The 27778-nt window shown below is 44.6% G+C and overlaps 2 protein-coding genes and 1 long non-coding RNA gene across 9 annotated transcripts in view; 1 reads left to right on the top strand and 2 right to left on the bottom strand.

Moving 5' to 3' along the window:
• Window positions 1-27778, top strand: part of LOC148683814 (uncharacterized) — a 410944-nt gene that overhangs the window by 112307 nt on the left and 270859 nt on the right. The window lies entirely within an intron of this gene.
• The window catches only part of HOXB3 (homeobox B3), an 85292-nt gene that overhangs the window by 25117 nt on the left and 32397 nt on the right, over window positions 1-27778 (bottom strand). For 5 of the 7 annotated variants that reach the window (XM_088655579.1, XM_088655574.1, XM_088655577.1 and 2 more), the window contains one exon: window positions 16723-17003. In XM_088655579.1, the coding sequence (XP_088511705.1) occupies window positions 16723-17003 (281 nt within the window). Of the gene's footprint in view, window positions 1-1136; window positions 12786-16722; window positions 17004-27778 lie in introns of those variants that run through there. The other 2 variants (XM_035135595.3, XM_035135593.3) reach the window with 2 other exon arrangements.
• HOXB4 (homeobox B4) lies at window positions 19066-27771 on the bottom strand. Its single transcript, XM_035135597.3, has 2 exons — window positions 22609-27771; window positions 19066-20773 (listed from the first exon to the last, which is right to left on the bottom strand). The coding sequence occupies exons 1-2, from the start codon at window positions 23027-23029 to the stop codon at window positions 20436-20438; spliced, it is 759 nt and encodes a 252-aa protein (XP_034991488.1). The 5' UTR covers window positions 23030-27771; the 3' UTR covers window positions 19066-20435.

Below are 27778 nucleotides of genomic sequence, written 5' to 3'. Positions count from 1 at the left end.
CTCTGGAAAGAATAAAATAGTCCAAACCGTCCATGTTTACCTGGAAGCAACTGCCTTGAGTTCGGTTGGACTCACTCCTCTGTCCAATAGGATTGCAATCAGATAGCCCGATTCTATGCATTGTTCCTCTGAGATAAACCCCACAGTGCAATCTTATACATGTCTACTCAGAAGCAAGTCCCACTGAGTTCAATGGAGGTTACTCCCTGTTTAGTGAGTATAGGACTGCAGCCTCATTGTGTTCGGTGGGGTATGAGTCCAGGTTAAGGGTGCACCCCCGGATTTTGCAAAGGCCAAACAATGTGTGCATACCGTAGCTACATATGACTGCGAGGACAAACAAGCTTGTAAGATGCCTCAGTCTCTGAAAGACTAAGGGGGTCCCCTACAAGGTAAAACCGCAAGCTTCGTTTTACATTGCTGGCTCTGTGGAGACTTAACACTGCTTGCTTCACACTCCGGTAAGATATTTGTTAACTACAACTCACAAACATAAAAGAAACGGGGGAGGGAGGGGGGAGAGGTAGAAAAGGGAAGGGATACAGATTTGGTCTTCTAGGAAAAGGCTGGTCGTGACAGGAGCCACCTCAAACAAACACAACTTTCTCAACACCATAAATCACATCTCTCTGTTTAACACCAGGCTTCCCCTCCCTTAAAGAAGCGTTTGTAGTTTTCCCTTTCAAACAACCCAGAGGCGTTAAACCTTTAACAAATGTGGCCTGGGAGGGGCGGGAAGTGCGGAGGGGGGGACCTATTTGGTCCAAACATCAGGTTTGGAAGAAGCAACCTGCCTCCCCCTTATTTTATTTGCATTGGACTCCCAGTATCCAACCATTATCATGAGATCATTAATATTATTTGTTTACTATATCCCAGCCTTTTCTGGTCAAGCTACAGGACTAGTTTCCGAGAGTGGTGGTAATGTTTTGGGGAGGGGGGGGCTGTGCTTCAAGCTAGAACTCCAGCGGACCAATGGACGTCTTCCCAAGCTTTGTCAGAGCTATTAATTAAATCTCAACGGCCCCCGGAATTTCCTATGCTAGGATCAGACGAAGTTGTATAGTGGTTTGGGATTTGTTTTGATCTGTCTTGTAATTTATTTTTTTATTTTTATTTTTATTAATCCCTCTTACCTGCAGCGATTCTCAACCAAACGACTTCAGCAGGAAGATCGAAGGCGGCTCACGAGGTTCAGAGGAACTCGAAGGAAGCCAATTTGGGAGAAGGAGACAGAGAGAAACAGAAGAACTACTTGACTGTAGCTTTGTAGATTTTGCTGCTAAGGTTTGTCTTGAGGCTTTTTTGGGGGGTCGGTTTTTCCACCGCAAGGAAGCTTTGATTTTTTGATTTTTTTTTAGGAACGGGGGGGGGAGGCTCTATTGGATTCCAACTTGACAGAAGGAAAAATACAATGGTTTTCGAGACACAAAGGGAGAGCAAAAATAATAATAAAATAAAAATATTCTGCAGCAAGACGAAGACACGGAATACTTTTTCATGGGACAACAATGCTCTCTCCCTCTGCCACCCCCCCCTCCACCTCCGAAAAGGAGGAGGAAAGCCTCTCTCGTTTCTAAGCAAGGCTGTTTCTCTTTATAAAGACTTAAAAATGTTGCAAGAGGGGGGATCCTACTGACTGACAAGAGGTGCCAGATAGAGAGGGACCAAATGGATTCTGGTTTTAAAAGACCAACAGGAATTGGCTGGTTCTCAACGTCAGGATACGAAATTGATTCCATATGTCCTCCCCCCCCCTCTTCCTCAGCAGTCTCTCACGCGGGGAAAAAAGGATCCAAAAAGAGCAAAGGCTAACTGAGATATCTCTCTTTGTTAAAATAAAATATACATAAAATAAAAACCAAGGGGGTTCAAATAAAAGGTTGTTACTATTGGCTGTTTTAAATAGCAAATCGCTACGGGTTTATGCTTAAACACGGAAAGGTAAGGAACTGAGAAAAGGTCATTGCGAATGGGAACGGCCTTGCATGACATTTTAACGTGGTCTTTAGCAAAATCTCCGTCTATCCACCCATGCATCTTTATCCCTGTCCTTAGATTTTTGCCAAACGTGATATGCCTTCCTCCAGTTTTAATCCCATCCATTAATCCATTATATTCCTCGTATTCCCCCCGCCCCCGTTCCTTTTCTACAAGTAACCCAACTCAACCCTTACTGGTGTGTTCACTTTTCACCCTTTCCATCATTCCCTGTTTTATCGTCTATATCCTAGATGTCTGCCCGTCCCGCTATTATATGTAATTCTCCCTCCCTTTCTACCTGGCACCGCGACCTGGCAAATATTTGCCGGGAATTGCTGGCTTTTGCTCTGAAAGTCGTTTGAGATCGGTAGCCTTTGGGTGGTAGCAGAGCCAGGAACAAAGGAATAAATTCACGTGGAATCTGGAGGCCGGCCTCCCCCTCCTCATCCCACGCTATCTACAGTTGCCTGCAGCTGGCGCTGGATCCTGTCTGGAAACCAAGCTCTCGGGGACACTGGCCTTTTAACAAAGAACGAGCCCTTTTTGGTAAAGCTAGGCCGCCTTAGCCTTCGGTTTTTCCTGTGCTAGTGATTCCCACATTGCGTCCATTTTTGGAATCCATCCGGTGTGAACATGGTCCCTTTTTCATTCATGCCTGGCTGATCTGCCCTTTCAACATGTCTCCCGGAGTTTTCTGACCCCCTGGAAATAGCCAATAGCCGAAGTTTTTTGTTTTTTTTAATTAAAAAAGAAATGCACCCCCACAATATGACATGAAATAATATTCTCCTTTTATAAAGGGCCAGTTTTACGCTCCAGAACGCGTGTGCGGGTACGCGCTGGGATTGTGCGCGCACATGTCTATCCAGTTATGGTCCTGGAAATGTTTATTCGGAAGGGAGCCCCATGTTGTTCAATGGGATTGGCTTCGTCCTACGGCATGGGTTAGTATTGCAACGTTTTAGCAAGCGTTTACATTTGATAATTCCCCGCCAGACATCAACACTTTCTTACTATTTGCCTTTCTTCAACAATGAAGCAGAGGGAGGTGAACGAAACACTGATTCTAAGCGCTTGTGGTCCCCCTGAAAAAGTCTAGCAATCAACGTATTTCCTCTCTTTCCTTCTCCACCCCGCCTCGTTTTGCTTTCAGTAATCCCTGCTGAAAGTGGACACGTTGCAGAAGCAGTATTTTTTTTAACGTCTGTGACATTTTTATCTCCAGAGTTATCGAAAATAGGATGAACGCCTGCATTATTTTAACCAACTGCCCTTTTTTCTTTTAAATAGCAAATTCGTCAAGGAGACCCACATAACATTACCCGAAAGTAAATTCCATTGATTTCAATTTCCAGCAATCAATTCCTCAATTGATTTCAGTGTGCACCCCAATTCTAATGTCCAGTGGAGGGAAATACAGGGGGAAGTTCTCTTGCCAAATCTCATTGAAATGAATGGGAGGCCTTCATCTCAAGGAGAGGTGCTCAGGAGACCTTCCCAGCGGATTGTACACAGCAGATTTTAGCATTGCAGCCACTGCTCCAACTTGCTACCCCATTCACTTTTTTTCTAACACCACAGCACCCCTAAATGCATATGATTAATGTAATCCAAAGCACACAAAATTTGTTCTGCTTATAACATTATAAATGTAATGACTCAATCATATTTATCACGAGAGCATTATATGAGGCAAAGTAATCTCCCCTCCCTTCCAGTACCTGAACCTGACGTTACTTGAAAAATTCATTTATTTTCATTTCAGTTGAATTTGCGCAGGAGAACTTCCTGTTGGCTCACTCCCAATGAATTTATGAATGGTACATAGCTGTATACTGTTATATTCTGCATTACACCGATGTTATTATATTCATTGCGTGGCAGTCTGCTCCACTTAAATGAATGGGGTTCGCTTACATGGAGGGCTGTGTATATTCCAGATGTCAGATCTGCTGGTTGGCCTAACTTTAGTCATGAAATTTATGTAGCCCTACTTGGATGTAAGGTCCTTTATGGATAGTAAATCAACACACACTCCACTCCATTGCGCTGAAAGTAAAGTCGCCACTGCGCTCCAAGTTAATCAATCTGGTGGCCCAATACTAAACAGATTTACTTCGAAGTAAGTCCAATGTTACACCCAAAATATACCCATATAGTTAACTAGCGGGGTATAAATGCATTTTAAAATCGGGCTGCACGGGTTATTTCAGGGGTACTGATTTGCAGAACGGGAACTTTATCGGCATGCTTTCGCGAGCTAGCGTGACTCTTCCCTTTTCTAGCTCGCGTTAGCAACATCCCCTCGTGGATACAAATAGCGTGAGAGTTTCCGGGGAGCTTTCAGCGTCATGCGTGAACTCCACCCTCCTCTCCTTTGTTCCCGCTCGCGCCTTTGGCATTAGAGAACCTGGTCTCTCCGCTATGCTGTAGGGCTCCCTCCTTCTGTTATGTGTGAGTCGGTCTGTTAGGGAGGTAGAATGGGGTTGTTTACACAATGAGCCTCAGGGTTGGAAAATATGGCCTTAAGGGACCCACCGTTCCAATATCCCTTTGACTTGACTTGATTAAAACCTCCAAGAATTAAATTTACGAGAACAGAGCCTTTCGCCTTAAAATTTTATAACCCTTTGTAAAAATGATCACTCGGGATAAACCGATTAGTGGTACACGGAGACAAAATCTTTGGCAGTTCACAGCAAAGGAACCTTTTGCGTACTGTTTATTGGAGTGCACATTGTATTGGCAATGTATCGGTAATACAACATTCCCTCCACTAGCAGTATAATCCTAGGCATGTCTACTCAGGAGTAAGTCCAATAGGACTTGTTCCCAGGTAAGGGTCTACAGGGCTGAAGCCTTATGCTATTCCACAGGGGCAGACATGTTAGTTGGAACAAAGAGTACCATAGTTATTCTAAGAAAGCATATGTATTATGGCATTTTCGTGGACTGTACTCCACGAAAACATTTGATATAACCAGTGTGCTAGGTCAGGAGTAGGGAACGTCCAGATGTTGCTGGACTACAGCTCCCATCATCTCTGACTATTGGCCACGCTGTCTGGGGCTGTTGGGAGTTGGAGTCCCAACAACATCTGGGGGGCCACAGATTCCCCAGCTCTCTGTTTAGCCTTTAAGGTGCCACAGGGTTTTTTGAATGTTTTCTCTCTTGGGCAGTGGACGCTGGAATTTCTCTCATTGTTCCCCCCAGGTTTTCTGCCAGTTAGACTAGGTGTCATCGGATTACTGATACTTGCTCTTAGCAACCCGATTCTTCTGGAGTTCAGTAAACCAGTATGAAGTTACCCACAGAAGTCAATGGCTAAAAAAATAAAGCGGAAGTGGAGTAGCCCTAAGTAGCGAATATTTATCTATATGTCTGTCTCGCTCTTCCTAAGAGCTCCTTGCTGTGGCCTCCAAGGTTCTCCCCTCTCATCCACACAACCCTATGAGGTAGGTAAACTGAGAGGGAGACCGTTCAGTAGACTTAAGTAGAGATTTGAACCTGGATCTGCGCTTTTCTCATTCCGCTACTCTAACCACTACACCACATCAGCTGTTAGGGTGAAACCTGGAACTGGGGGGGGGTTGGTTAGTTGATATTTCGATTTCAATTTACTGTTGTTGCTTCATTTATAATATATATCCGTAGTGTTGATTCATGGTTTGGAAGATTGTGGGAGGGAAGGAATGGTGCTGCAACTTACTTTGAGCTTAGGAAAACAGATGCATGCAGGATATAAATAAAATTAAGGCTCATTCATCAGTTGATTTTAAAAATGCTGGGAACTGCACATAAGGCTAAGATCCCAAGTATGGTTACTGCACAAAAATGCAATCGATACTGGTGAGAATTGTGTCCAGATAAAACAGATATAGAATTTAGGAAGCTGAGTTCTGGATTGGCAAAATCCAGGAGTGAGTTTGCCTTCATGGGTACAACTGGAATTTAAAGGCGATGTGGAGCCAGAAATCATATAAAGCAAACTATACTTTTTTCTATTAAAAAAAAACAAAAGCTTTCCATTGTATTAGCACTATTCACTTGGTTGCTGTTGATCAATAAGGAAGTTCTCCTGCGGACTCAAGACCCATTCAAGAAGTCCCATTAGTTTTAATGGTGGCATTCAAGAGTTCTCCATTCGTTTCAATGGTGCTCGTTGAGCATCACGATGAATTTCACCACCACAGATTTCTCTGTGGACAAAGCACTTGTGAGGGAAATATATAAGAAAGGAAACTCCCGTTTAGTGAATAGATTTGAATTCTGACGAGAAGATGACAGGAAAAGAAACTTGCAACTAAGTAGCAGAAGCAATTTGGAAGTGTGTGTGTGGGAGGAACAATCAATATATTAGAGAGCGTTTGAAATATTATTTATCTCATTCCTACGTTTATCATCCGCAGCAATATTGCTAATCTTCTGATATATTGGAGATCAACCGTGTTAATAAAGAAATATGCACAGAACACAAAACGAAAAGTGCAACGATTTTTTTTTTGCACATTCTGAAACAGCTTGTATAAAAGTACCCCGGCAGCAAAGTTATTATATTACCTCGATCGATGAATAGACCGATAATGAACACAAATGGGGAAATGTGTTATGATTTAATGAAGCTGGGTCTTCAGCAAACACAAAGATCTAGGCTAGGGGGAAACTGATGTGGTCTTCTTTGGGGAAGGGAAGCAACGGAGAGAGTGTAAGGTCGATGTGCAGGGGAGCATCGGAAGGAAACGATGATACAAAGGAAAGAAGGGAAGGACTAGACAAGGAGAAGGATAGAGAAAGAAGTATTTGACTGGTTTGAAGAATCACAACGAAAGAATAGAAAGGTAAAAGGAATGTCCGGACCGCGACTAGTGGTGTTGCTGCGGCTGCTGTTGTCGTCCTTGTATTATCTCACATTGTGTCAGGCGCTGGACGTTTTCAGCACCTCTCGCACATTCACTTATGACAAACACAGCTGTATCGAGTTTCTAGTTGGCACAGTCCAACGAGAAGCTCTCCAGCCCCATTGAAACAAACAAGAGCTACGCCAGAGCCCCCATAGGACCCCTTCCCTGGATCGAGACCATCTTCATTTGAAAGCAATTTAGAAGGCATTCCTTAAAAAGCCAAATATTCGATGTTAATCCTACTCAGAGTAGAGCCACTGCAATTAACAGCCAACGTCGGTCTGCTGATTTCAGTAGGTCTGCTATCAGTAGAACTTGGTTGCATGCATATAACTCTATGTGCTTAGGGGTACCGTACTGCTAAAATCATTCCTATTTCCCTGGCCTGCGGAAGCCTTTTTGACACCACCACCATTTGTGTTCCTGCGAGGTCCAGACCCAGAGTTTCCCCCGCAAGGACTTGGGAAGTTTGTGTCCAGAAAGGGAGCCATCCTGTTTACCGCGCATTGCCTCCCCATCCCACCTCTCTAATCCCACCCACCAACATCCAAGAGCCCCTTTCAGAAGCAAAGAGGAGAGGAGGGCTTGGATGCTGGGGGTTCCCCCCTGCAGAACCCGTATCACGATGGAATCTGGGCCAGGATGATTTAACAGGGGAGAGGGTATTAATAATGCCACGGCCACATGTTTAGGGTACAGTATTATGTGAATTTCTAAAAACAACTCGGATATATCCCCACCTTTCTTTTCTCCTTCGTGTATCCCTCCCCAACTCTCTTCCCCCTTTCTAGTTTCCTTCCTTCCTTTTTTTCCTTCCTTCCTTCCTTCCACCCATCCTTCTTCCATCCTTCCATCTTTCCTTCTATATGTGTTTGGATGGATAAAAACCATCCGTCCAAACCCATATATGCAAAGGAAAGGGAAGTGTCTCTTGATTAAAATATCAAGGAAGGAAGGAAGGAAGGAAGGAAGGAAGGAAGGAAGGAAGGAAGGAAGGAAGGAACTCTTGGTTTTCCCCCTGGGCTCTTCGATGCCCCCTCCTTGTCACCATTCATATTTAATGAAAATCACCATGTTGGTCTAATTGCACTACATAAAGGTTTACACTAGCAGACAGGGTAAAACAGCAGCACTCGGGGCGGTGTTAGAAACTCCGCTGGTTAGCAAAGGAGACAACGGGTAGGGGGATCTTCAGCTAAGTATCCTGAGTTTTCCATCTTCCCTTGGACTTGCCTGTCAGTTCCGTGCGCTCCCTGCCCATTGCAAGTTGTGCTATTGTTTCTAACTGAAGAATCGCCCAGCCTGACTTTCACCTTCCAGCTCTTTGAAGCGGCTCACTTTCTCGATGCAGCTAGGACTGGGGGACTGCCGATTCCTAGCTTGAACTGGACATTCCCGCCCCCAACTTCTGAGACCTTTTGTATTTCACAAAGGACAACCCTTGGCGCCCTTCGCCCCGAAGCTCTCCTTGCCTTACACGGCATCTTTAACCTTCAGCGCCTTCCCTTCCTCAACCAGCTGCCAAAGACTACCACGACCGGTTATTTCAAGAGCTGCACCATCCACTAGTGGCGAATTTTGCAGCCCCTGAATTTCTTGAGGACCTGCGGCTCTGCGCCTCCACCTTCCTCCACCCCGCCTCTTACAACCGAGTGTCACATTGCCTCCAAGCACAAAATAACACACACACAAGCCTCAATAGGTTAAGTGTAGCACAAAAGCTTACATGCTGAATAAGACCGTGACAACGTCAATAAAATGCCGCTTGATATACAAAATTACCAAGCGTTCCCCACAGGAAATATGTCTGTCTACTCATCCAGCCAGCCACCTTCTACTTTCCTGTGAGCTTACTAAGCCAGTTTATAAAGTGCCTCTGCTACCCATAAAGCCCACTTTATGATGGGAATCCTTTCCTTATTATGGAATCCACAAAACGTGCTATTTGCTATCCACAGTATCACCTATCTCCAACGAGCAAGAAAGCGAAACAAAATTCAGAAGCAAGCGAAAATCCTTAAATAATAATAGCATTCCTGTTTCAGATAAGTACATAACTAGACTTGCGGTGGGGGTAGAGGGGAGCCCCCCCCCAAACAGAGTTCCTGCTGGGTGTCCTATTGTTCTGTCATCATTGGGTATCTACCACAGGTTTGAGAAGTGACGCCTATTGTTCTACTGCAGCCTCAAATGAGAAACTTAAACAAAACAAAACACACACAGACCTCCTTTCACTCAACTCGGAACCAATCGTCTCAACTGAGTGCGTTTCTTGGTACACTTCAGACATAGGCAAATTTAACATCTCAGTCTGTCTTCCAATGTCCTTCGCTGAAGAGGTGACTACTTTATTCATCCATTCATTCGTTTATTTTTAATCAACATGAACAACACTATACGCCTATCGCCTGGATTTCCCACACGTGAAATATGGCTTTAGGCAATATCCACAGGGAAGTTCTGCGTCGTGTGCCCCGTTAAGGGGAGCTGCGGAAGAGCACGGGCAAGAAAATCTCCCGGTGGATTGTGCCCTTCATCCTGGAACAAACACCTCACGAGACAGTCACCTATACAAGAACTCTCCATAGTTCCTACTGCTGCTTGGTGTTTTTTTTTAGGTTCTGGAATAGAATCTCCCGGTCTCAAAACAAACAAACAAAAAACTCCTAGCCGCGACTCTGACGTTTTTCTGGTTCCAGGATTGCCCAAAATTTATACAAATCTCTCCTTAATTGGTAATCACAGATGCTTTAATTTAAGACCCCCAGCTATACAGTTTTCACATTAGGTTTTGATCAATTACAGTAAATCGTCTGAAATAATCAACTCTAGGGAGAGAGGGAGAGAGAGAGGGAGAGAGAGAGGGAGAGAGGGAGAGAGGGAGAGAGGGAGAGAGAGAGTTCTGAAAGATCACACATCATTTTCGTTTGAGAAATGATTTATCTCGGATGGTGCCATAAACAACACAACTCTCTCTCCCAAAGACGCACACACATACAATCGGAGAAGGTCTGTTGCTGCTGCTGGGGCTGACATGTTTATTGTAATAAATCAAGGGGGGAGAAGGAGAGAGAGAGGAAGAGAGAGAGAGAGAGAGAGAAACGGTTTGAGGAGAGAAAAAGAGAAAAGTGTGTGTGTGTGTTGTGTGTGTGTGTGTGTGTGTGTGAATATATATATATGTGGAATGCCTGGATGGGTATAAATATACACACCACCACGGGGTGAAGAGAAATGGGAGAAAATGAAGATGGCTATTTGTCACATTTTACGACAATAACATTAATAACAAACAATAAATTTACATGGACATACAGACTGGGAGGCAAGACGGGATCTCCCGCTACTTACAATAAGTCCAGCCCTCGGCGTGGTTTCTTGCTTCCTGAGAAATGTTTTATTGCAGCCCTCTCTCACTCAGACTCAGTCTCTCTCTCTCTCTCTCTCTCTCTCTCTCTCTCTCTCTCTCTCTCTCTCTCTCTCTCTCTCTCTCTCTCTCAGATACTCTTGCACACACACTCTCTTTCCCTCTTTCTCTCCCCCCCCATAGGCTTATGAGAGAGAGTGTGTGTATGTGTGTCTGTGCATGAGAGAGAGCGAGAGAGAGCGCTTTTTTTTTAAGGACAGTTGAATTTCACGTCAGACACAAGGAGACCATGTCTGCGATTTTCCTGACGAATACATATCTATTCTGCAACCTCTGCATTAATTATTTAATGAATCACGTGACTTGGGGAGCGTGGGGTAGGGGGTTATCTTTTTCTTTCTCTCTGTTTCCTATGCACAGTGAGGGCCGTTGTGACCTTCCGCTGGAACATCAGCACCGTGTGTGCTCATACACACACATAACACACACATATCGCACCACACAAGCTCTCTCTCATGCTTTACACACACTCAAGCTTGTGCGTGCATGTGTACATATTCAGTATATACACACACAAACACACAGGTAGATCCAACTTGCTTGAATGTGTGCGGAGAGTATAACATTATGAAACCACGTGTTACAAACAAATATATATATCCATATGTTTAAGCAGTAGGAGCAATGCATGTGCTGTACTGTATCGGAGTGGGCAACTTTCTTCATTTCAGATTATTTACAGAGATTACAGTCATTCTGTAAAATATTGGGTACCGTCATCTTTCCAGGTGGATCCTTCCTTGCTTCCTTGTTCATTTCCCAGCCCCCAGCATCTTTCTTCTGGCTCACCACCTTTCCATCTCTTTAGCCTTCTCAGTCTATTAAATTCTCTTCCTCCACCTTTCTTTATACATATATGGGACTATAATAAACATGCTCCGTAGCGTTGGGATTATTGCCTCTGTTTAGTGCAAAGGGCCCGAGGACCACCACCACAATGTTAATAATAATTCTAATAGAAGCTGTGAGACAGATTTAGAGTTTAAGATGAGCTGCCGGGATGTTGGTGTTGGTGATGGAAGCGAAGAGCTACAGAGCCTCCTTTAATCTGAAGACTCTGGGTAAGGAACTTGCACCAGACGATAAGACTGCAAAGCATACTACGGTAGCATGCGCTTGTGCAAACGTGTCCAATCAATTTTTTTAACATGTAGAAGTAGGAAGTAAAAGGGCGGATAGCTGAGGAGTCTGTGCAGCTATGGCCGAAAAGAGTGCTCGGCCCGCTCTTACTTTTTCAGGTAATAAAGAAACATCGACCTCCCTCCACTAAACAATAGAACTGATAAGGGCCTGTGAGGCAGCGTCTTAAACAGACGGTAACATCAAATCAAACAATGGCAGTGGAGGGATGGATGGAGGTGGTCGGGCTGGGCTAGGAGCTGAATGCTTGCCTTTTTCTCAGAGAAAGAGAGAGAGAGAGAGAGATGCACATATTGATGGCACTTCGACAACTGGGATCTCTTCCCTGTTCTGAACGCTTTCGACAAGTATAAACCTCACAGCAATTATGAGCAGGAGCAAAACATTTTAGATAGGAATAAATGAGAGATCGACAACATGTAATTCCAGGTCTTTCTGACCGTGGGGTTTGTAGAACAAAAGGATTGTGGTGGGTAGGTTTGTTCACACCCTACGGTAGGAACAGATGTAGCGTTAACTGCATGAAACCGGTGATACGAGTGCAAAGCTTTTTCTTTTTTTAAAAAATGAGAAAAAAGAAGCCAGGTGTATTGTGTGTGTGTGTGTGTTTAAAAAAATAATCAAATCAAAAAATGCAGAATTCTCAGCACGGCTAATGTTTCCCACCCCAAATCTTAATCGCAGTATTCTGGGGTGGAAGCGTAACGGCAGAAAACTAACGCGGTTCGATCCCAAACGCCTTTGCTTACAAGTAAAAGCTGCGATCTTCCGGGATAAATCAGTCGGGACCCTTTTGCCAAGCGAATCAATGGGTTTGTTCGATGGGAACATCGCAAGTCATTCTGACTTTCGTTCGAACATGCTTCCAAGAAAGGGCTCCTTGGTTTCGCTCTAACATAACTCCCCAGCAAATCCCACTAATTTTTCAGTTGCATCCCATTCTAAATACTGGGAGGAAATCCCACTGCCATCAGTGGGGCCTGCTTTCGTAGAAGAAAGGTGTTTGGGACAAATCTTGCAATAGTTCGAAGCCAGCGAGGCGATAAAAGGGAAAGAAGAGAAGTTGACTGCAAGTGTTCACAGCCATGAGGAGATCTTGCTAAATAATAATAAAAAGTTGGGCTTTTTTGGACCTCTTAAACAACTGATTAAAAAAAAATACAGAGGAGCGAAAAATCGAGAGAGAGCCAGAATAATATTTCGAGTTTTTAAACCTCACGGATTGCTCGGAGATATTAAAAGAGAGGCAAAGAAATATCAATAAAAATATATATTTCTTAAGAAGAAGAAAAGTGAGCAGAAAAGAAAACATGTCTATAATCCTTGGGTTGCAAAGGAAACAAAAATCCGTCTGCTTCTCCCTCCTTCCCTCCCCCCCTTTTTGTTAAAAAAGAACAACTTTGATTTAAAAAGATGTTTCTGTCTTCTATAGTTCAAAGGAAAGGAAGCGCCTCTCCTCGCCCTGGTAGGTGCGAGAAACCGAGCGGGGTTTTTCTCTCTCTCTCAAGATAAAATGAACGTTTATATAGTGGGAAAGGCAGATTGATTTACGAATTTAAACACGCCGGTTTTATTGGGGATCATAAATCTGCCAGGGTGCTACCGATCAAACTGAGAAAGCTCCCAAACTCCGCTCCCCTGGCTAGCTAAGATCCACGCCTCTTTCTCTGTCATTGAAAGGGACGTTTCCAAAGGGAAAGGTAGCAGGATTGTAACATAGATCCGGTGTGTGTGTGGGTGTTTGCGCCCGCGCGCGAGCGACTTGTGTGTAGACAAAGGAACACACAGAAGAAAAGGGAGCTAAGGAGATAAAGACAGGGTTTATATGCACATGTCCTGATAATAGTGGAAATAATACGAAGTAATAACCATATGTAGAATAAAGAAGGGGGGGAAGGTAGAGAGTCTCAGAGCATGTGCAGACTGCCTTGGCCTAGCCACTAAATAAAAAAATCACAGCCTCACCCTATCTGCGTCTAGGGAAGGCTTCCTAGGATACAGGGCACCCAGTAGGCTCAGTTGCTTTCAGACCACACAACTGCAGGTGGCGTTTTCACACGTGTACTGCTGTGCGCATTTGTTGTTAAATACAAATCTATGTTGCGCCAGTACAAAGAATATGAACCACGAGAAAGAAGCAGACACCTACATACATACTGTACATACAAACAAGGTCTCCTTATGCAGTTGTCTAACACCAATAGTTCTTCCTTTTACGTTCCACCAAAATAATATATTAATAATATAGATATAACTAGTCTGGGATGGGGAGCTCAGGAAATAGCTGCCCACCTTGTGCTATTAGGATGGAGACTTCATTGCAGTGCTTACCACCTATACCGCTTTGCATATGGAAACCTGGGACCTCTAGGGTGGGATCTTGCTACAACAGCCACCACCCAGCACCCTTGGTAGTTGGTATTTAAATAACAGTCCAACTGCACAACCATAAGTAAACATTTTGCAAAGGGTGACAGAGATCTCCTTCTGGTGAGCCCAGACAGACTGGTCCACAAACCACTTAGGGTATATTGAGGCCCAGTTTGTGCCACTGGCTTCACTTTAGATGCAGGTACTCAGGTTTTAACTGAGCTGCAGATGAAGATGAAATGTCCACATTTTGGGGAAAATATTCAGTCTCTGAACCACTTTGTGGTTCATGTCCTCACTCAGCCTTATAGAAGGCTGCAGGTGGTGTGGTATAAATGGGTCTACTGATAAATTTACAACAGGGTAACATGAAGGAAAAGTTGCTCCTGAGCACAAAATTTAATTTCCTTGTAAAGTCAGGGTCCTCTCCACGTCGCTGTAAAGAAAACATCATCATAACACTGCATTTTCAATTTGAAGAAGTCTAGTGGGCCTGACTACTCAACAATGTACTGTATGGTGATCTAAGATCTCTAGAAAATCATTACAAGAAATGCTTGATATAAGACTTGAAATTTATCAGGAGAAGGGGTGGGGTGGGGAGGGGAGATAGAAGCCTAATACCCAAAGGAAGACAAAAGAAGGTCAAGGCAGCCATTTTAACAGAATAACAGTGTGGGTTTATGCATGTCTTCTCAGAAGCAAGCTCCATTGAACTAAATGGGATTTACTCACAGGTAAGTGGCATGTAGGATTACAGCCTTAAGGTGCTTTACTCCAGTCCAATAAATAAACTTGTTTATCAAGGAACCCATCACTGACACCTTTTGTAAAGGGCTCCTTGCTTTTTCTTAGAGCCTTTGAACCCATCTACCAGTGAGCGTTACTAACTGCTGTTATGACATTAGCTTGCGTTAAATAAAAGGTAGAAAGAATGTGAGGAAGGGGGTGAAGATGAGAAACAAGATGAAAGGAGGAGTGTCAAATTCATGGCCTAGTCACCCCACATTTCCGTTGCATGCATGCCACACATTTAAAGCACATTTAAATCACATGACATCCCCAAAGAATCATGGGAACCGTAGTTTTCCACTCACAAAGTCGCAGTTCCCATAACCCTTAACAAATGCATAGTTATTAGTGTGTGCATGCTTTACACATACATAGCTCTATGGTGTGCATGTAGGTTCCCTTTTTCAGCAAATCTGGGTCTCACCGAGCAAATCTAGGCACCAGTGACCCAGAAATTAATCTGAACACCACATATATCAGCATACTGCTCATTGTTCTTCCAGGGAAGAAGGTGAAAAAGCAGAAAAAGGTGGCTAGGCTGCTATACTACCGCAACAGCCACCACTGATGAAGACTGTGATAGAAATAATAATAGCCACTGTACTTTGGGACACAGGCATTACACCTATTTAAAACGAAAACCCAATAGACCAAAAGTATGGGGGACTGCACAATGACAATGCAATCCTATGCATGCCTACTCAGAAGCAAGTCAAAGGGGACCAACTCTCAGGTTAGGCGTGTATGGGATTGCAGCCTCAAAGCCAAGCCATCAAACCGGCCAAAATTTAGGCCATCTCCCATTCATTTCGAGGAGGATTGCGCAGGAGAACTACCTGCTGAACTGTGCGCCCTAAAGAAAGCTAGGGAATGAGCAACAACAAAAAGCCATAGCCTCCGACAAGATAACCGGACTGGAGGAGGAGAAAAAAAAGCCAGGCGCCCACACACAAAAAAGGAAAAGCGATAGACTAAGGGAGCCGGAGGCCCGTTGGTTCTCTGTATTGCCCTCGTTTTCACGTTTGCCTCCGGAGTTTGCTTTAGCCCGCCCCTGTTTCCGTGAGAGCAATGCCACCGAGCACAATGTCCAGTCTTGAAAAGGTCAAGGGGTTCTGAGGGGTCATTCTGTAGCTGCAATACCAGGCTAATCGCTTAGAAAACGTGTCCCTTGGATGAACTCCATCCTCACTCCGCAGCTCGCCAGGGTCAGATCTTAACTCCATTTCTTCTAATATAAACCTCCCCCCCCCCTGAAATGCAGATGGATAGATCATGGACGGACGCACAGACAACCTCTTCACTCACACCTCTGCTGGCGAACCTTCAAAAACCCGCGCATAAATACCAAAGGCAATATTTTAAAATCAGAAATTAAGTAGCCACGCCTCCTCTGTATTATCTGCAGTTATGGAATATGTAACATTGCATTATCCTTACAACATCCCCTGGGATAAAGAGTTCTAGAACAACAGCGTAAGGGTTCCCAGCTACTCCAAACCCACGGAGAAATGAAGGCAGGACGCCCTTTTCGAACAGGCACCTATTTTATTATAGCACCCAGTCTCCTGCCCCACCTCACCCACATTGTCATTATAAAATAAACAAACATTATTCACAAAAGCCCAGCTGTTAAAAAACACATTTAAAAAGCAAACCATTCAAATTCCTTTAAAACATCTCTTATTAGCACTCTTCTCCTTTCTTTCTTTCTTTCTTTCTTTCTTTCTTTCTTTCTTTCTTTCTTTCTTTCTTTCTTTCTTTCTTTCTCTCTCTCTCTCTCTCTCTCTCTCTCTCTCTCTCTCTCTCTCAACTCCGGTTTTTTTTAAACAACAACAACAACAACCAGGAAGGGCTTCCTCTTAAGGCTGCAAACTCATCTAAGGCTGCAGCCCTATGGACACTTACTTGGGGGTAAGACCATTTAATTCAGAGGGATTTACTTCGAGTAAACGTGATGCATAGATTCGGGCTTCCCAGGGCACGTTTTTAAGAGCAGAAGGCATTTGATGTTGTCCCCGCCCCCTCCATCCCTAAAAGCGAAGCAATATATAATTTCAAAAGAACAAGCCGAGCCTTAGGAAACACACACACAATGTTTGTTTGTTTGTTTACCTTTTTAGCTTCCCACATCTTTTCTCCAGGCGGTTAAAGGTGGTGCTCATGTCTGAAGTAGAGTCTTCCATTTTAAAAAAGTAAAAAGTAAAAAAAAAAAGTTCAACTTTGTATGTGTGTGTGTGTGTTTGAATAAGTATATGTATACAGAGGGGTGTGTGTGTATATATATATCTATATATATTAATATATAGATATATATTTTCTCTTGAAGAAATCTTGAAAGATTCGAGGCTCCTGGGTACTCTTTTTTTTCCCAACAGAAGGTCTGCGGAGGTTTGCTGTTGAATAACAATAGGAAAAGGATAAGTATTTGAATAAAAGAAATGATTAATGATTTTTTCGGTATAATTCTCACATTTTTCTCAGCTTCTGTCTGCTTACAATGCTTGTGAACTTTTAGGGCCTATAGAAATCCCCACCCCAAAGCCTATTCACCCTCTCCAGCTTTGATTTGGCTCTATAGAAACTACATTCTTACCAGCATATGCTTTTAAAAGTTTTGTTTGGGGTATGTGAGAGAGGGAATGCCTTGAAGTAACCCTGAAAAACGCAAGAGACATGCCCCCCCCCCCAGCACCACTGAAATCAATGGAAACGTAACCATCGGGAAAGGGATACTGTCTCCATCTTCCTAAAATTCAAACTTATTTCTGTGTCAAAATAAAAATCCTGGCATCGAATAGGGAAATACACGTGCAACAACACCCTTCTTATTTTACTCGCAAATGTCCCTCAAGTCCTCATTGCCAGGTGGTAGCTTTCGTGCATCATAAGAAACAACAGCAAAATGCTTAAGGGCTTAATTCACGTGGTGTCCTCAAGTATCGACCCACTAAGGTCTGCTGTAAGGTGGATATGGACCAGAAACCAACCGAAGGTAATAAAAAAATTATTGGCACCAAGTTCTTAAGTGATGTGTTGCAAGGCCGCTGTTGTCCCAGGACATCCTGCAAACAGTTAACCCCGTCCATTTCAATTTACAGTACTTTCAAGTAAAGAAGCTCAGATCACACCAGTGTTGGCTGCAGCAGCCCTATCATAAAAATTCCTGGATTAGGTGAGGAGTGGATTGTGGCCAGTGGTTGCTTGTCTACAACAAGCCATTTGCTCTACAGTCACTCTCGTGGTTTTTAAGCAGTTGTTCCACATTAAAAGGGTTGTGAATACCCGGCGGTGTGAGAATCAATAAGGTTGTTTTTGTCTGTTTGTTATTTGCACTGGCTCCCATAGAAGGAGTCTGCCATCTTATGTGGAAGAGGAGATTATGCACACGCATTAAAATTAAGTTCAAAGTGAGCATGGCGGATTGGGCCATCGGTATTAACCCCATCGAGGTATATGTTCTGATAGTACAATAAAACAGTAACAGTAACACACGATTTGAGTAATGGTTAGTAAGTGGCCTAAGGGAAGGTTCCTGGAGTATTTTAACCTTCATGTGGAAATTACTTCCTGCGCACTGCTAAAAGCAAGACCCAGCAGGAGCTTCTCCTGCACAGGCTCCACTGAAATGAATACGACCTCCATTGCAATGGAGCATCTGCAGGAGAACATCCCGCTGGATTCTGCCCTAAGGTACAAACCGTATTAAGACCGTATTAGGGACAGAAGTGGGGATTTTAAAAGAGAAAATTACTATTTTCTTTGCATGGTCTCTAATCCGTCTCCAAACACACACACACGCAAAATTTGTAACTTGGAACTGGAATGCTATTTCGTCCTAAACAGTATTTTCGATACTTTGTATGAGAAAGAAAATGAAAATTAATACAAGAGCTATGGAGCACCAAAGAAGTCATTTGTCTTCTTGATTATCTATTTGCTTGTCAGAGTTTGAGCTATTGCAGCGGCTGGCTCCTTTGTAATATAAAAATACACAGAAAACCTGCAAACACCGAGAAACATCTGTGCAAAAATTATGGTCATTAAATGTATTAAATACCTTGAAGAAGGTAGCTTTTCTCGGGACGTGGGGTGGGGGAGAAAATAAAAGACAAGAAACATCTCTTGGAAAACACACTGCTGCTTTATAGTCTCAATATCCACGTAGAAATTTAACGATCAGGCTACTATTTTAGTTTGAACCAGTTTGGGAAGCAAAATGTAACCACATTAATGCATGCTTAGAGGAAATAAATCACCTCATATGAGGCTTAGCTTTAGTTAAGGAGGATATACCCTATGGTCAAACATCTTTTGTTTCCATTAGGGGAGTGCAGGCTTGGAAACTGACAACAATAAAAACCTGGTCGAATAGAAAAGGGGTCTGCAAAACTATCAGAACAAAGGAGTAGTGTCGCGACTATTTCAGATACACTCTGAAAGACACGGACAACCGTATTCACCATAAATGCTTTATTTCAGGGTTGTTGTTTTCCACCGTGGCTGCTGCTATATACATGTTCTTATGGGTATCACACAAAACAACAAGAGGTAATTATACAGAACGAAAGGAGGGGCGTGTTATATACCCCCCTCTCTCAAGTTCTCTGGAATCATACCATTTCGGAATGTCATATACAGTACAGTATAGGAGAGAGAAGGGTGAGAGAAGAAAATGAGGGGGGGGGGGACAAGAGAGAGAGAGAGGGAGAGGGAGAGAGAGCGAGCGAGAGAGAGCAGAGAATACCCATATTCCTTTCCTCACGCCTTACTTCTCTGGGGAATTTCCTGAAAATTCATCTTTATCTTCACATTCATTTCAAAAACTGAAGCGAAGGCGCATCCTTATTTACAAAGGCACCCCCCCCACACACACACACCCGTTCAATTTTCATGGCTGCTGGAACCCAGATGGCCTTATGCTATAATCAACTTTATAGACTGAAATGCACTGCCCTTCTCCGCTTTCCAGGTCTTCCAGGTTAGATAATTAACCTGAAGTACTTTCCTGCCGCCTTTAAATTACATTGCTTCTTCCTCTCTTTTTTTTATTTTGTGTCCTTCCCCGATTCTCGCCCCCCACCGCCGCGGCCGCGTGATGCCCTTCCTTACTTGGAATATTACAATATTTATCATCCAGTAAAGTCCTTAGAGGGCTGTGAGAATTCTATTTTCCCCTCTCCTATCTAGAGCTGTGTTAAGCAGATGCCAACAACACTTTTCTGTCGCCTTGTGGGTAAAAGTCTGGGTTTAAACTGGGGTTTCTGGCTCGTGAGGTGGGTAGGGTAGAAGAAGGGGGAGAGAAGGAGAGAGAGAGAGAGAGAGAGAGAGAGAGTCCAGTTCTCCTTAGGTGAAACCGGGCCTCATTTATTAAAGACGACTCTAGCTGTCGCGCTAATGGTTGGCATAAGGTCCTTCGTTTGTACGCGAGAGTAAACATGACAAATGGGCCCGAGTTTGGCTTGATTAAGGATGAAAAAGGGATCCATCTTAGCCAAATCTGAAAACCCCATCTCCTATAGAACAGAGGAGCTACCCCCCAAACACAGCAACCCTGCTTTCCGGCCAAAGAACTAATTCCCCCCCTCCCCCGCGAAAAAAAAAAAACCCTCTCATCCTCCTTTGTTTCTTCTCCCCTCGTATAAATAGTGGTCCCCGTTCACCCACCCACTTGTCCCCTCCCCCTAACACCCCCATGTTTCTCCCTTAGGAACAGGAAAACTACCAGGCCTCCCTCGCTTTCACACATCAGTTCTTAAGCACACAGATCCGCGCGCACGCGCACACGCACACATACACACTCGAGGGCCGCCAAGCTCAAAGGCCAGTTATAGGGTGGGGGTGGTCGGGGTGGCGGTGGGGTTTGGGGTTGGTCCATTGCCTCGGTCCTGGGCTCCTCCCGCGCCTTGCGCCGAGAGGTTGGCGGCAGAATTGGAACGGATCTTAGTATTGGGCAACTTGTGGTCCTTTTTCCATTTCATCCTCCTGTTTTGAAACCATATCTTGATCTGGCGCTCGGATAGGCAAAGCGTGTGGGCGATTTCCACCCTCCGCCTCCGGGTGAGGTAGCGGTTGTAGTGGAATTCCTTCTCCAGCTCCAAGACTTGCTGCCTGGTATATGCTGTTCTGGAACGCTTCGGCTCCCCTCCCGCGTAGTTGGGGTTGACTGAATGTAGAAACACAAAAGGAGGAGTGGGGCAGGGGAGAGAGAAAGAGAGCAGGAACAGGGAGGGGAGCAGGGTTAGGGGGGGGAAGGAGATGGTGGGGAGCGTTACTCTTCTTATGCCCCTTGAAAACGAAACAAAAACCAAGACGTTCTCTTGGGGGGGGGGAAGCTCCTGGAAGACGCCACAGCCCTTTACAAAACAAGTCCCCCCAAACCACACCCCTCCCCCAGCGACGCTGTAAGGGCCTGGATCTTTACCTCCTACTCGGAAAGGAGACCCGTGGGAAGGAAGTCCCACGGAGCTTAACCGTGTTTGCTCCCATCTAAACGATCGTAGGAATGAGTCCCAACGAACTCGGTGGGATTGTAAGTCTCTAGTATCTATCCACACAGGAGGGGAGTAGAGGTTCCGTTTAGCTCAGCGGGGCTTACCTCTGGGTAAAGAGGCATAGGACTGAACTGCCCGAATGCCAGCCATTCCTGTGGGTGTATCCAGAGTTTACTTTTAGAACTTTGAGGGTTACACAAGGTTGATTCTGATCGCTTGAACGCGTGTCTCCCTGTCTGACCTTTCCTCTCACCCCGTGTCTCCCAGTGCACCCCACTCACTGCCTAAATCTTCCCGTCTATCTTCCTGCTTCGCTGCATCTATGTTAAGCCTTACATAGCTCTTTTAGAAAAAAACAAAAACAACCACCATTCTATTAAAATCCAGGCTGTTCTCCTGGTCCAGAAGTCGCCGAAGTCCTCCAAGCTTTCAAACAGCTGCGCTTAAACGGCAGTGCAGAGAAATCCCACTGGAATCATTGTGGTTACTCCAGAGGATAGATCACAGTATTAGGTGAGAAAGGACGAGAGTGATAGCGAGACGAGGAGGGGGTTGCATTCAGCTATGGACCCTGACATCACACAACAGCCCTGCATTCCGTTTTACAGCCTCTGAGTGTTACTAGCCTTTGAGTAACTAAATGTGAAGAGAGGGAAGGAAGGCCGAATGCATATATGCGTACCAGAACCCTAATAATGCATCAGAGCCTTGAGTGCGAAATAGATCTACAATTTGCTCTGCAGTTCAGCCTTAATGCTTGGGCTGAACTAAATGCAGTCAAATCGCTGTCGCTAAATAGGCATAAATTCAAATACACCGACTTAAGCGTCTTGAGGATCGAGCTAACAAGCTGCCTAAGGCTCCTGCACGTGTACGAAGGAGTTGCCTGTGCACCTCAAAGTTCTATAAAGTTTGCCCCACATGTAAGACAAACCAACCCCTCGATCGTGAGACACGCAAGCTTCTTTTCCCCCCTCTGGGAAGTCATTCCCATTGAAACCCACGAGACTTCCTTCTCTGAAACGTTGCTCTGAAGGGACCATCTTAAAACAAACAACCCCCCAACCCCCAACCCCAAGCCTTGGAGAAAGGCAAAGTAGAAGTTTGCTGAAACTCTCTACTTCAATACAATTTAAGCCGACAATGAAAATAAAAGACCCCCGTACCTCCTTCAAACTTTTCCTGGGGAACGTTCTCCAGTGGAAGGAAAGAAAGAAAAGAATAAAGGACGGGGGTGGGGGGGAGGAAGGAAGGGAAAGAAGGAAAGAAAGAAACTGGAGGAGGATGTTAACAGGGACTTCAAAGGCAGTTGGCCAAGAAGAGCAATAAAAATTTATGGAGGATGTAATTATAGCGCTCTGCAAACAGGGAGACCATAAATCTCCAAGGGGAATGGTTCTTTTACAACGGGGGCAATAAGCTTTTCTCTCTCTCTCTCTTCTTCTTCCCAACAAGACTTTGAGGTGCAAGTTAGTATAAAGCGAACGGCACTTTAAGGTTCACTTACCCGTGCTAACATGAACCTTCTTCATCCAAGGATAAACTACCGGTTCTTTGCATGAGGACGGGCTTTGGTTGAGAGAGTTTTGGCTACAGGAAGGCGGTGGGCTTGGCGTGATGGATTCGCAAGTGTGGTTTGATTCGGAGAGATGGTTTTGAAGTCCAGCTGGAGCATGGACACGCTGGCTCCTGGGAGATAGGACCGATGCTGGGTGCCCAGAGCCCTGACATGGAGGATAGGATGGTTGGTTACAGGCGGACCGCGCTGGGTACAACGCCTCGGGTTGGAAAGAGTTCTCCTCTCGCCTCTGGCCGCCGAAATATTCCGGAGAATGACTGGGAAGGTAATCGTGCTGGGAATATTCTTCGCATGGTGGGAATTTGGGGTCCACATAGTTGGAGTTGATCAAGAACGAACTCATGGCCATTAATTTTGGAATTGCAAAAGGGCGCGCGCGCGCCAGCACGCACACTCCCGCTCACTCACACACACGCACACCCCAAAAAATATACTAAAATTTATTCCTATTTCTTTCGGGGCCCCCTCCCCTTCCCCCTTCTCCCTTCCTTCCCCTCCCCTTCTCACTCGTTTTCCTGTTTCGAAGAGCCCTCCTACTTTTGCCGTCAACTGAACAAAGTTAGATGTTCATGTGACCCCAGGAACCAATGGAGAGGTTGCCTGGGATTCCCGGATAAGGAAATAATCAAGAAGGGGGAAAGGGGGGGGGAGGACGCTTTTAGCCTTTCCGTTGCCAGCACACAGTCAACTTGGAAGCAGGTTGTTTTAAAGTAAATTGGACTTAACTTTACATATAAATGCACTCAGGAATCTAGGTGGGACTCCGCATTGCGGAACAGTTATCATTATTATCTTTTTACATATCAGGATTTACATAATTTCATATCCCGAAGAAATCTATCATCTCATAGCCAAGAAGGCATCACAAAATCCAAGTGCCCCCACCCGGTGCATTGACTGAATTAAAATCACTGTCGATACTGGCGAGCGTGCGTGTGAGAGTGTACACACACGATTCCCCACGGCAGAGTTTGCCTCGAAGTAAAAAAGCAAAATACGGTAACAACACATGTAGTCTGAACAATAGGAGACTGGGAGGAAAGGAAATATTCTCCTCGGTTTATGATGCATTAATCTTCTAGCTACTGCCTAAATTTTTGTGATAGAGCCCTGCCGGTGGCAAAGATAGATAGAGCTCGTTTGAGATCGATAGAAACGCCATTAACTAATTCGGGTTACCCATCCCTTTAAAAGACAGGTTCTGGTTTAGACTGGTACTCCCCCCCCCCAAGGAGGAGAAAATATATTTTAAAAAGCATGGAGACAGAGGAGCAGGGAGTTAGGGTTAGTCTACAATACGATGATTTTAAAAAAATCCAGCTGCATACATAGCTTTTTAAAGAAGTATTTAAGTAAGGGAACATACCCTGCATTTTCCTGTCTATTTCCTAAATGTCCGTTTTCATTAAGACGCAATGTAACCACCCCTTTTGGAAACCCTCGGGGCAGGGACCTGTCACCTGTCTCTTCTGAGTGCTGAGTGGCGCCTCCGCACAGATGGCACCAAACAGGTAATTTTTAGAGACCTGTTTTCTCTCAGCCTGATTTACAGAAAGAAAGGCATGGTTCTAGAGAGCAATTTCTGCAAGCATATGAACACAGAAGGGAATAACTGTTCTGTTCTCTCCCTGTGGATTTCCTGTTCCGCAGAAGATACCCGATAATTTGAATCAACCTGTCTGGATGCTTAAAACATGGTGGCGGGGCGGGGCGGGGGCCCCCCCACTGCCATTAAAGCAACACACCACCAACACGGAATAGTCCTTGAAGGGAAAGTCTTTTAACGATTTGCTTCGTCCTTTTTTCTCCCTTTCTTTTCCTCCTCCTTCTTCTTGAGGGATGCGTTCCGTAGCGTTTGTGTCAACTACATATTCCCCTAGATGCGAATTTGTGACGCAGCTTCTTTTACACAAATTCGGATCTACAGGGTACATACAGAAGACAGAGAGAGATAATTCTCCTTTGAGTTTGGCTAGAAGTCTTCCGCTTTGGCTTACAGCGAAGAGGAAAGGTGCTTGGCCATTGGGGCGAAACAAAAAACAAAAAAGAAACAAATAATCCGATTTTCAGGAGGAAGGTATGTCTGGAAATATTTGCTTGCAACACACGTCGCAAAATCGCGTGGTTGTTAGCCCAACTCTGTCGCGTAATCCACTGTTGCATCTTCCTCCGCAGAAGGAATACTGTTGCAGAAAGGTAGTCCAGAAAAGTTGGGAGGGAAGGAAGGAAGGAAAGTCTGTTGCAGGATCTAAGCAGAAACAAAGTTACTCCCAATCCACTTCAGTGAGATTTATCGTTTAATTAGAACTAAAACGACCCTGTTCGCCCGATTTCGTTGTAATAAGGAATAACATTAGGCTTATTCCGATAATTTGGTTGTCTAATAACACACATTTACCCAGGGATGAGTCCCACTGAACGCAATGGGGCTTAACTCTGAGTAGGCACTTGTAGGATTTTACTGTAGGGAGGGAGATCTTAAAACAAATACAAATATAAACAGGAAAACAGGGTGTGGCTTCCCCTCCCAACACACATGGGGCAATTCCATCCCTTTTCACCCTAGGGAAGAGGAATGGGGGAGGATCAAAGGAATTTCATTTCCGAAAAAAGGGGGATATAAAGCAATAAAATATGCAGTTTGTGTAAGTAATGGACCTTTTGCGGTAGGAAGTCGGGAGCAGCGCGGTTTTATGTAGATAGCTGTTAAGGCTGCTGGACTGGAAAAATGAGACGTGTTGGAATTCGTGTTGCGGTTTTTAAAAATTAAAAGAAAGGAAGCGGTCCCAATATTTTAGTGTAGGAATAGGGAATCCTTCAGGTTACACGTAATTCTTCGTCAGGTAGAACAGTTTGTTCATTATTTACTCAGCAGTTGGCACTGGACTACCTATGAGGTGTCACGCTGGATGAAACTGAATCAGAGCAGAGCAATAGATTATGGCCCTATTAGTGAAGATAGTTCGTTTCTCCTATGTATCGAATATACTACCATAGGCAAGAGGTTATTGGTTTTTAAACCGTTTAGCTGGGGAGCGGAGGAGGAGGAAACGCACGTGCTTCGAGACCAGCCTCCCACATGAGTCAAAAATTAGTTTGGAAAAAGTCAAAGCAGGCACTCAGACATTCTTGTTGTCCTCTTTCCACCCCGAAACAACCAAACTCGTGGCATGAAGGCTGCGTTAATTCATGTCTCTACGCCCGCTTCCTACAACATATGCTGGTTAGATAACATACAAGGCGTTTGTGTTTCAATTAATAATGCCATATTAAGCCTATACCCCAGAGAGTCTATGCCACTGGAATCCAAATCTCCAACTTCCAGGTAATGGACCGTGCGAGCACGAAGGCACCGGCTTTCCAACACGGGCATCCCGAACCTGAACGTATTCAATTGGAAGTAAGAGCTGCTGATTTCAATAGGGCTTGCTTTCACGTCAGTAACAAGGTTCCCGGGATTTAGACCCACCCCACCCCCCATCTTCCATGGATTTCATCAGGTGCACCGTTTAATTCAACTAATACGTCGCAACCTATTTGTAAAGTGCGCCACCCCGATCGGGCGGGGGGAACCCATACCTGCCCCGGTTGTTTTAGCCTAGCGGGGCTAATATATTGTCGGGCGACAACATAGGAAATTCGGGATCGCAGCTGCAGATTTGTCTACTAAGAACAGAGACAAGCCTGACTTGAAAGCATACCATACTGGGAATAATTTGTTTCAATGGGAATCATTACAAAATTTAGGACTAAGGACACTTTTGCAGAGTTGCAGGCCAACTCCATTGCGCGGAGAGAAAGAGAAAGAACTTTCCTTCCACGAAGACTACCAGACACAAAGGTATACTACGGTAGTTATACACCTTTGAGACATCCGTTCTCCTCTTTCTCCTGACCTTGATCGCTTCCATTTTTTATTTTCCCCGCCCTCTCCTGTTTTCATCTGTATTCCATCCAGTCTTGTCTCAAGACATGGGTTTTTCGGGAAAACGAATAGCTAGGCCTACTCTTTTATTTATATATATATTTATCTTTCTTTTTTTTATTTAAAGCGCCACCGCCACTTTTTTTAGAATGCCATGCGCAAATAGACAAAGGGGGGTTTCATCCTAGTATCACCAGCACCCCTAGCGTCTAGCAGAAATGTTCCATTCTTTCCACCCTCTCCAAAAGCCCCCACCCCACCCGCACCACGCACACACAGAGGCATGGACAACAGCCTGCTGTCCCCAAATCAAAATATACACCTCCCCCCACCCTCCCAACCACCCGTGTTTTGTTTTGTTTTTTGTTTTTGGTCACTCTCGATTGCTCTAATAAAAACGTCTCAACTTTTCGGAAGTTTGCAAAGACAGATTTAGCCCAGGCGTTCTCTGCATTTCAAAGAGGCAAGTTAATGAAGCCCTAAAACAACAGAGTTTCCAAGCAGATGGGACCCACAATACATTGTTTGCATACTACAATAAAGTTCAAACAGATAGGAAAGGACGACTGGGCAATTGTTTGTCACAGAGGGTGCACACCTTTCGGACACACCTCGGGCGTCCCAGCAATGTGTGTGTGTCCCCCGCTCCTCGCACAACATAAAACTAAAAGCACCTGCCAATATATGTAAATATTATTACTACTAAGAACTGTTGTCTTCTGGCTACCTTGAGTATAATCATTGCGTTAATCCCGTTCCTCGCAATTGGGGGGGGGCTTGCGCAGGAGAACTTCCCTCTCCCCTCTATATTACATTCAGGACCCCCCCCCCCATCTAGGTAACTGCTGCGCCTGCCTCAGCGTTCAAGGCTGCTTTTCTGCACGTTGACCTAGCAGATGAGCTCCAGTTTGCTACGGATAGACTTACTTCCGAGGAAATGCGTTAGGGATCGAGCTTTTTTTTTTTTTGCAATCACATCACCCTTCTCTGGATTGAGAGCAAAAAAAGCCTGGAGGTCTTCTCCTTCAACTCCTATACCTCCCCTCCCTTTCCCCAAGGTACAAAAACTGAAGCGTTTACAATCCCCCTCCCCTTGTTCGCGTAGTTAAAAATAACCATCCCGTGCAAGACAGGATACAAAATGCAGCAGCCTTTCCCAAGCGGTCCAGCCAC

Source organism: Zootoca vivipara, chromosome 12 (assembly GCF_965207765.1).
Source record: "Zootoca vivipara chromosome 12, rZooViv2.hap1.1, whole genome shotgun sequence".
Taxonomy (NCBI): domain Eukaryota; kingdom Metazoa; phylum Chordata; class Lepidosauria; order Squamata; family Lacertidae; genus Zootoca; species Zootoca vivipara.
This window is presented reverse-complemented; position numbering and strand designations above follow the sequence as displayed.